Raw genomic sequence first — 10,562 nt, 5'->3', positions numbered from 1 at the left:
CTTTTGCCTGATTCACCAACTGTAGGTAGACTGCGTTCATCGAACTACTGAAATCTAGATTGCGTACCTTACAGAACAATATGGTAAAGGACGAAGAGCCCTTTAAAGGACAAAGAGACCTATACCACTACTTGAAATGCAAGCTCTCTCCATTGGACTGTTCTAACTACAGTGTGTATTTTTGTATGTAGGTAGAACTGCTTTAACAGTAGCAAGTTGGAAAAGCAGGCTAGAGTTTTGGATTGCAAAGGTTCTATGGAAGGCTCTTCTCTATGGAGTTTGAACTTCCAGAGTTCTTTAAAAATTTTCCACATTAACTGTTTGAGTTGACAATTTCAGAAATCCACTTTAGCTTAGTACCATATGAAGTTCTTTTCAAACACTCGCACACACCTTGCCCTGTATGAACCGTGACAAAGCTTTCTCTTCAAAGTGTTGTCTTTTCCTAACCCTTTTACCTGAAGTTCCATCTGTCCCCTCCATCAAATACTTCTCCACATACTGAAACTTAGCTTAAAAAAAATCCTAAGTTACTCTTATTAATAAAAGGAGAGTCAATTTATCTGAGATCATAAAACTTGGCACTCATATGTAGACAAGTGTTGCTTTTGTTTTAGGACAAAACCAAACTCTTTTTAATGAAAGCACAATGTAACATTTAAATCCCCTTAGTAGAGGTAGAAAGCCAGTGTTTTAACCTAATCCATTCCAGATCTGAAATACTGATACCAGGTATTGATTTATTGCTATTAGTGATAACCAAATTTGAGAGCTTATAATGTCAACAAGGTAGCATGAATACAGTTGTGATCTCCAATATTCATAGAGTAAGACATGTCCACATCTGTAGTAAGACAATAGCAGATTCTACCAAGAATCTACTGCTTCTTGTAAACATTGTATTTGTGCAGATTTGTTTTCATACTTTGATTTCTAAAGTCATGAAAGGCAAGGTTAGTAGCAGAAAACACATCCAGTTTCACATTCGGCAATATGAGAACCCTGCTCTTCAAGGACAACCAAAAACCTAGCAGCACATTTTCAAACAATATTACAAGTTTTTGTGAATTACCCACCCTTCAAACTCCCCAAACAAAAAACAACAACAACAAAAAAACCTGACACCAAAAATAAAGTGCAGTACCCAGAAAAATAAGTGTCAAGAAAATAGCCATGTTCTTTTCTTTGTTAAAAAAAAGAAAAAAGTACTTGGCCTCAGTCTTAACAATACTATACTGTGTCCATCATTTTGGATTCTTCTTCATCTCTTTGTATCACAGAGTTTAAACTGCAGACATTTGTGTTTATGGAACCTTGTAGACCACCTGTGTTCTGCAACAGATGAAAAATTGACAGCTTAATTCTCCACAATTGTATATATGAGGAGAGAGAGAAAGAGAGAGAGAGAGATTTTAGCTTAAGGTGGACTCTTCATGTTGTCTATCTTAAGTTTGCAACAGTAAGAAAATAAGCTCTTAAAAAAAATTATCACTAGTAATACTGCACTGTGCCAAGATGGTCTTTTAAATTTAGCTGGCATAGCTTGTATTTTGTCTCAGTATTTCTACCACTTGTCTGTACATTAACTTAGAATATAGCTGTTGAATCTTACTTGAAATGTACTTTAACCAAATTATTTCAAGTTAAGTAGTTTCAACTGTGACTCCTTCCATAATACCTAATTTTTGAAAACCTCTGAAGTTGCTTCTTCATTCCAGAATGTAGCCTTCACTAGTACAATACCAAAAGATGTAAGCACCCTCAATTTTGTTTTATCACAAGAGATTTTCTTCAGGCTTGACTTAGCTGAAGGATTCCATGAATTAGCATAACCATTTTACACTGAAAGCCCATTTCACTGCTAGTGGTTAACGAGTGTGAATACAATTCTAGCTTCTCATCAGCTTTACGATGCAGTGTTTCTTTTTAAACAAAAGAGTGCAATGGCACTGAACTAGCATATGCTTTTGACCTTACACTGATACTTTCTGAATTGAAGCAAGCAGAATAAAAGCCTACATATGCCTTACATATCGATAATGCATCCCATTACATCCTGAGTACTGGCAGTTCTAGGAACTGTCCTCTTTATATTTTAGCAAAGTATAGCTTCTCAGCACAACCAATCCTAATTCAGTTAAATTAATTTTTGGACATCATGAGCCTACCTGCGACAAAGATGTCAGCTGTCCAACAAGACTAGGATTGACACTGGGATCCTCTAGTAAGATAGCTTGAAAGCTATGTGATTGTGACCAGATTCTCACTCTTGTCTTGAATGCTTCAAGTTCACTTTTGAATGCCTCAAAATACCCTTCCCCTGTCTGAAAAGAGAAAAATCAGTAGTTTCACTTAAAACAGATTTACTTTTGAGTTGTAAGCATTTAATTCAGTGAATGTCATGAAAATGTTAGTCAATTTAAAATGCAAATCCAGGTAAAATTTCTTTTCAGGACAAACTGTAGTACTTATATGCAGAAGCAGAATCATTTATTCATCTAAGTACATGCAAAAAGAAATTAATTTTAGCCCTTCCTTCATTACGACTCAGAAGACAGTCCTCTTAGAAGATCAGGTGCTTGCTGTGGCACTATGGCCAAAAGTAAAGCACAAGTTGACTTGCATTTTAACTGAATGGCTGTAAAAGCCATACTAAGATCCATCAATCCTGAATAACTGCATACACTCTACAGTAAACCACAGATTCAGTCTTACAAAATTTCTCCTGTGTTTTCAGTACTGGAATTACACCAACATAGTTTGTCTGGAAAGAACTGCTAACATCTTTCTTGTAAAACTAAGTCAATAAAATATTTATCATCTTACGGTCAAGAAGAATCCTGCTCTAGAACATTGGTCCCTTGTACAGCATCAAGGATTTCTACCATGATTATGTAGGTTGACTTACTTTGGCTTTTTGGAAAAAGAGACGAAAACAGCCTCTTGGATCGACATTACAACTTTTGGCAATTCCTAAAATAAACTGCATTACAACTGCCTGGTGTGCTACTTGTTCCATCAGAGCTCTTTTCTGAAAAAAAAAAAAAAAAAAAAAGTAAAATTAGAGTTCTAATTAAAATATGTTTCCTGGAATTGTATTTATAAAATTACATTGAATTTCCTTTTCTTTTAGTTCCTAAAGAGATGAGAACTGATAGTCACAGAAGAAAGGGGACTGATTGTTTGCAGGAATTAAACCTAATGTTACAAGGTGTTACAGATTTGGTTTGTTTTCTCCCTTCCAACTAGGGTAGAGAGAGTGGAAGAAGAAAAGTTAAACAGCTAATGAAGTCAGGCAGCTTTTACATAGTGAAAGTGGGAAACTGCATACTTTCAAACAATTCAAAGGTGTTCATACCTGTTCAGCTTCTAGATGAAAGCACCATAACATGAGATATTTAGATGTTTCTTCACATACAAGATATGGGTGGTCAGACAAAAATCTCTGACTATCATCCCATCTGCTCATCATGCCTGATGAGAAACAGGTTAAGATGTTTGAAAAGGATAGATAGATAACTTAATGCAGCAAAGTTTTTTTTTTTTGCATTCATTCCCCTGTATGTATACCATCTGCATAATGAAAGCATACAGCTACATTTAAGGGTTTTATTTAGACGTCTAACTAGCACTGAAAGAACATTACCAGAATGTACAATCAGATCATGAAGATACTAAAAGCAAATTTAACAATTTCCTATACTTTAATGCATCTCTAGCATTGTTGGCAAGTTATTTTTAAACAGTTCTCCCATATACAGTATTAAAGTAGTATAGATGTATCTAATAGTTGCATCATCAAGTAGCTTACAAAATTTATAGAGTATTCAGAGATTCTGACAAATACAAATCCTCTGGAAAAGTCTGCAAATAAGGCACAAAGAAAATGTGTAATCTGCTGAAAATGCAAGTGTCTCTAACGCATGATTTTCTAGGTGTTTAGAAAATTTGAATGTAATTACAGAAACAACTTGATTTCAACAGAGTAAAGCCACATTACTATTTGAGAGTTAACTTGAAGATTGAATTTCAATAGCATGAGGCTACTGCATTTGAAGAAATGAGTTTAAAAACCAGAACTCAATACTCAGACCACCTCTGAAAATCATCCTTCATGTATCACTGACAGTCAAGTCATTTACTGGCAACAGGAACCAGATGCACAGTTTTACCCATATATCAGCATAAAAATGTAACTTGGCTGAAGATAATTCAATAGTAATGACCTAAACTAATCTTAATTTTAGCAAACAAATACCTAAAGAGAAACCACCTATGACTATTTCTTTCAACTGTTTTTAACAGAGATGTTACGCACAAGTTCTTTACCACCTGAAAGGCAGAGCAGGATCCAGAAAAAGGACTTGGGCTGTATGGCTAGTCTACACTGCTCTTTGACAGCAGATAGCACAGAACAAAGAGACCTGAAAGAGCATTAATGTGCAGTTCTTACAATGCTCTGAAGTATTTTAAATTAAAATAACAACATTGCTTTGAATTTAAGAGGTAAGAAAAAAAAATGATGAGCTCTTGTATTCAGGTTATTTCTATAACCGCTTCATCTGAATTTAGACAACAAAGTCATTTTGCCCAGCTCGAGCCTGGAAACGCAAAAGAAAGCCCATTTTTTTCTTCTGAAATGCACAGCAGAAGAGACATCTTCTGGACACGCTGTCACTACACTTGGCAGTTCAAGTATTTAAGAGAATATATGCCTATTGTTACTATTTGCATACTCTTGACAGCATTGTGCCTTGCTTGGTATTTGCAAGGTTTTCTAAGACCCTTCCAGAAACCCCTCCTCTAAAAAAAGTATAAGATCCCTAGATGCCAAATAGCTTAGTAAAACCCAGTTTGTACAATCAGGTGAATTTTTTCAACTCAGTCCTTTTATTGATTGCTCTGGAATTCCAAATACAGTCATACTACATCATTGTCTGAAAACAGCCTGCAACTAAGAATGGGAAGTACTTAACAGAACCATTAACATTTCAGATTACTTTTGTAAGATTAACTATGCTTATGAGGTCAACAATTACAATGGAGCTGAAGTGCCACCTAGTGGATAGTTAAATGTAATTTAAAGGAACACACATCTCCATGCACACACACTCAGTAGGCATTTCCAGATGTATACCTTTAAATCAATCATTCCTCCTGCAGACTAATAGTCACCAAAAAAACACTTAATAGAAGGAGATAGATACAGGCAATCACAAGCACATGTATATACAAAAATTCTATGAATAATACTGTGCTCTCCCACTGAACAGCAAAAAAAAAAAAAAGTTGCTAGAACTTAAGTTTTGAGATCTTAGGCCCATTTGAGTACTTGTTTCAGATTAAAGTTCCTACTAGTTAACAGGAGCTAAGAAGCTGCTTTAGTATACATATTATTTCACTTTGAAATTATTATTTGTTGTCATAAGATAAAGCTAGACAGTCTTTTAGGTTATTTCGTTCTGTACAAGAATAAGAAGAAAACCTACATAAATATTGTAGAAATCTGAACTGCAAAATGTTGGAGAAAGCATACTCACCAAAGTGTCTAATCTTTTGTTCGTGTTTTTGCATAAATGATTCAGACAAGTCTTCATCTTCTGTTTCTTTTCTTTTTTGATTAATAAAACTCTGAGGAATAAATATATATATATATATTACTATCACAGAAATCTCCAAACATACCTTTTTGTGATATATAGGAATATTACATTTCAATATGTTACCATCCAAAGGCCAATATTCTAATTTTAGAGTCCTGTCATATGCTTCAAAAGGCTTTCTTTTTTTTTTAAATGTATTGCCTAAGAATAGAATTGGAAAAGTTTCATTATAGAAACATAGAACGGATGGGTTGGAAGGGACCTTAAAGATCACCTCATTCCAAACCCCTGCCCTGGTCAGGGACACCTCCAACCTGACCAGGTTGCCCAAAGCCTCATCCAACCTGGCCTTGAACACTTCCAGGGATGGGGCATCCACAGCTTCTCTGGGTAACCTGTTCCAATGCCTCACCACACCCTAAGAAAAGAATTTCTTCCTTATATCTAATCTAAATCTATCCTTTTTTATTTTAAAGCCATTACCCTTGGCCTATCACTAAACTCCCTAAGAAACATCCCTTTCCAGTTTTCCTGCAGGCCCCCATTAGGTACTGGAAGACTACTGTCTTCACAGGAGAGGTGCTCCAGTCCTTTGATCATTCCCATGGCCCTCCTCTGGACTTACTCTAATAGGTCCATGTCCTTTTTGTGCTGGGAGCCCCAGAGCTGAACGCACGACTCCAGGTGGGGTCTCAGGAGAGCTGAGCAGAGGGGGAGAATCACCTCCCTCAGGCTGCTGGCCATGCTGCTTTTGATGCAGCCCAGCATATGGCTGGCTTTCCGGGCTGCAAGTACATATGGTTGGTGCATGTTGAGCTTCTCATCAACCAGCACGTCCTGCTTCTCAGGACTGCTCTCTGAGGTTAGAGTTACCCCAGCCCAGGTGCAGGACCTTGCACTTGGCCTTGCTGAACCTCATGAAGTTTGCACAGGCCCACCTCCCAGGCCTGTCCAGGTCCCTCTGGATGGCATCCCTTCCCTCCAGTGTGTCAGCCTCACCAATCAGCTTGGTATCATCGGCAAACTTGCTGAGGGTGCACTTGATCCTACTGTCCATGCCACCACCAAAGATGTTAAACATCTTTGTGCCAGTCCCAGTACTGACCCCTGAGGAACACCACTCATTACTGATCTCCACTTGGACATTGAACCATTGATTGCCATCAAAATATGTGTGCAATCATCCAGACAATTCTTTACCCACAAAGTTGTCCATCCATCAAATCCATGTCTCTCCAATTTAGAGACAAGGATATCATAGTCTACTGAGCAAGTAATTCTGAGAAACTTCTGTCCTCAGGTAGGAACATAATGATCTGTGTACAACAAATATCAAGGAACTTGCAGCCCTGATACAGCTAAATCAGTGAAATTATGAGATTGGTAAGCTGTTTAAATAGAATTGTTTAAACAAATTTTACTTAAAAAGAATTTGTGCTAAATAACCTGTATTACAGTAGTCATTATTAGTTGCAAACTGTATCACACTTGGTAATTTGACACACCAGAAGAGCAGACTCCTAATGTGAAGAAGCTCTTGTTCAGGCCCTGTTTGGCAATGTGTACTACATTAACACCGCAAGTTTTGATTCCCAGTTCTTATAGAAAAAAACATCAGCTACATCTGTAGTATGAGGGCAACTTGCTCCCTTTCACAGGGCAAAATAAAAACAAAAATCATTTAACAGACACCTTGATTTTTCACTGTACCAGCCACAGAAGATACTCAAGAATAGTAACAAGTGGAATGAGAAATGAGGCTAATGCATGTGTTCATGCACACTGATATGGGTCATACCTTATTAAATACCTCCTTACTAACAGGATCTGTGTTCCACGGGTTCTGCCCTTCCCTCTGGTTTAGTGCTTCTTCTTTTCTCCTCCACTCTTCTTCTCTCCATCTCATCTCTGCAGCTTCAGTCTTTGCTCGAGCACATTCTTGATCGAAAGATTCTGAATTATGCAGTGCTAAACTACCAAGTTTTTGCTGGGCTTCTGCAAGATTCCACGTGCATTCTACAGAGTGCTTCACAAACTCTTTTTCTTTTTGGCAGACTAATTCAATCCCCTGGTTGTAGGTCTGTGAGAAAAAGCAGATGTGCTATTTATGGAGGGAAAATTGACATTTTAAAAATTATATAGGCACTGAGAGGCTTAAATCCCAGACACAATGCTGATCTTGAAGACAGCTTAGAAGCAGCATTAAATTCACAGGAATGGTTAAACATGGTTTTGTACAGGTGGCTGGCTTTTAGAAGAGGTTTCTAACTCAAGCTGTATTAACTTTCTAAGCGTTTCTTCCCTTGAACCAACAGTAAAAGTGGTATTTAAATTACAAAGCGGCTGAGACCCAGGATAAGCACACAGTCTTTTTGGTCAAATCTACTGAGGAGGTCACTGCTCATAGCTGGGAGAAAGGAGTGACCTCTTAAGCAGCAGTGCTTGTGTTGCATCTAGGCATATGTAGTCACAGAAGAAAGGGGACTGATGGTTTGCAAACCATCCTCCCAAGCCTTTCCTCAGCCATCCATGCCTTCCCACCCGCATCCATGGGGATTTATTTCCCAGCCTCCCAGTGCTGCTTTATGAAGCTCGTGGTGCCGATAACCTCAGGCAGAAGGGCACAGAGGACACCACCACTCACGGAAGCTCGCGCGAAGGCAACTTCCACACAGATACCTCAAACTTCTCACGCCAACTTTGTTTGGGGCCCGCAGCACTTCTCCCCCTTACCCCCCCCTTACCCCCCCCTTTCACCACACGGGCCGCAGATTTGTGGAAACGCTGCAAACCCCGATAACAGCCGCTTCTCGGAAGGGCAGCCGCGATTCCCAGCAGCGGTATTTATACACCGCTGCCTCGCCCCGGCCGCAGGCACCGCGTAGCCGCCGGAACGACTGCGGCCCAGCTCTTCCCACGTCCCCTCTCCACACGGTGGCGGCCCCGGCCCCGCACCCCCCCCCTCCCCCCCCCCGCCTCGGCCCCTCCTGACGGGCTCCGTGCGGCTCCGAGGGGCCGGCGCTGAGCTGCGGGGGTGCCGGAGCCCTACCTGCGCCTCCAGCAAGCGCTGCCGGGCGGCGGGAGGCACTGCCCGCTCCTCCTCGTCCTCCGCCGGGGGGCCTCTGCCGCCGCCGTCCCGGGAGCGCGGCAGCCACAGCGCCATGCCCGCCGCCGGGAGCCGCCCGCGGCGCTTCCACAGCGCGCCGGAAGCAGGGCCGCGCGCCACTTCCGGCAATACCGGCGGGACGCCGCGCTCCCGCCGCTCCGACACCGCCCCCCCCCCCCCGCGGCAGGACGCGGTGGGCGGGGCGCGGCCGGGAGGGGGCGGGGCCTGGTCGGGGGGGGGGCGCGGTCACCGTGGCAACGCGCGCGGGGCCCGGGCCCCGCCCAACCGCCGCGGCCGTGAGGGGAGGGGGCGGCCGCGGGGCGGGGACGGGTGGGCAAGGGGAGCACTGAGTTAAATAAAAAGGTGCAGCTCAACGGAAGGCTGAGGTCAAAGGGAGACCTCGTGTGAAATTGAAGCCTTAAGTTAAATTAAAACCTGAAATTAAAACCTGAAATTAAAACCTGAAATTAATTAAAACCTTAAATAAGCTTTCTCTCGCCGCGTTGTGTTTACGGAATGAAAGGGATTGCCACTCTGGTGCGAATGAGTAACGTGTCCCTCGTAATGAGTCTTTTCATCAGATATAAGATCGAAATAATAATAATAAAAAATAAAATAAAAATCGCCATGGCTTAACGCTGTAGGCAGCTAAGCGCCAGACGGCTGTTCCCCGACTCGCCTTCCTCAGCAGGACTGTGGGGGGCGGGAATCGGGAGGGAGAAAACTGGTGGGCTTGATGTAGAAGTGGTTTAATGAAAGGAAAGAAAAGGCCGTGATGAGGAAGCAAAAGGAGCAAAAAAAAAAATATATTCGCTGCTTCCCATCAGCATCGATGTCCAGTCACTTCCATGGGCCTTGCTCAGTAGCTTGTGGCTGTTGCTTTGGAAGATGAGCGCCTTCATAATGAATGCCCTGCCCCGTCCCTTCTCTTCTCCCTTCCACCCCCCCTTTGATCGCTAAACACAACTTCATATAGCGTGAAAGATCCCTTTGGTCAGCTTAGGTCAGCTCTTGCCAACCTCTTGCCCACCCCCAGCATAGTGGCCCTTGAGGGGGCTGGAGAGCCAGGGTCAGCGCTGTGCCATCACTGCTCGGCAAGAGCCAAAACACTGGTGTGAGATCAGGGCTGCCCTGGCTACAGGTCCAGGGCACAGCACTGTATGGGCTGCTGTGGGGAAACTTAACTCCATCCTAGCCAGACCCAGGACATCAATAAAATTCATCCATTTATTTCCTTGTGTGTGTTAAACATTTCCACTGTGTATAAAGCTAAGGTCTACAAAATTGGTCCCTGTTATGTAAACTGGTAAAAAAAAATAAATGCAAAATGAGGTATGATAGGGCTTTATCTAGCACCCCTTTGAGTTCATCAGTAATAAAGTCAATTGCCTGGTGAATCCCTTCTGATGTAGGGCTCTGCAGACTTCATCTGATGCGTATGTGCAAGACTGGACTAAGGAGTCACATGTGAATTTTATTTTATTTTATTTTATTTTATTTTATTTTATTTTATTTTATTTTATTTTATTTTATTTTATTTTATTTATTTTTTGTTCCTGCATTTACATGCCTTGGTGTGTTTCTGCCAGAGAAACATCACATTTATCTCAGTGTGTGCATCTTGGGTCAGCACAAAGAGACAGATGCCTTCCTCCTCTTTTCTCTCTCTTGTTTCATGAGAAGATGTGGTTTGAAAAGGTGATTTTTGCTTGACATATTATTTGGACTAGAATGTTTAATGTCTCAAATGTGTAAAAGCTGCAATTCACACATAATCTTATTTTTCTTTACAACTGATAGGTAATTCTTGTTTTGCATGTGTTTCAGAATGACTGAAATGAAATATTAGGCCC

General features: G+C 41.2%; 1 protein-coding gene across 1 annotated transcript; it reads right to left on the bottom strand.

Moving 5' to 3' along the window:
• Positions 1-720: 720 nt before the first annotated feature.
• Positions 721-8,882, bottom strand: CDC37L1 (cell division cycle 37 like 1, HSP90 cochaperone). The gene is made up of 7 exons (XM_027446132.3): positions 8,653-8,882; positions 7,402-7,683; positions 5,541-5,631; positions 3,359-3,474; positions 2,909-3,031; positions 2,169-2,324; positions 721-1,332 (listed from the first exon to the last, which is right to left on the bottom strand). Exons 1-7 carry the CDS (start codon positions 8,764-8,766, stop codon positions 1,231-1,233), a joined length of 984 nt encoding a protein of 327 aa, XP_027301933.2. The 5' UTR covers positions 8,767-8,882; the 3' UTR covers positions 721-1,230.
• Positions 8,883-10,562: the final 1,680 nt, after the last annotated feature.

Source organism: Anas platyrhynchos, chromosome Z, assembly GCF_047663525.1.
Source record: "Anas platyrhynchos isolate ZD024472 breed Pekin duck chromosome Z, IASCAAS_PekinDuck_T2T, whole genome shotgun sequence".
NCBI classification, from domain to species: Eukaryota; Metazoa; Chordata; class Aves; order Anseriformes; family Anatidae; genus Anas; species Anas platyrhynchos.
Note: the sequence above shows the minus strand (reverse complement) of the source record. Positions and strands in the feature narration are given on the sequence as shown.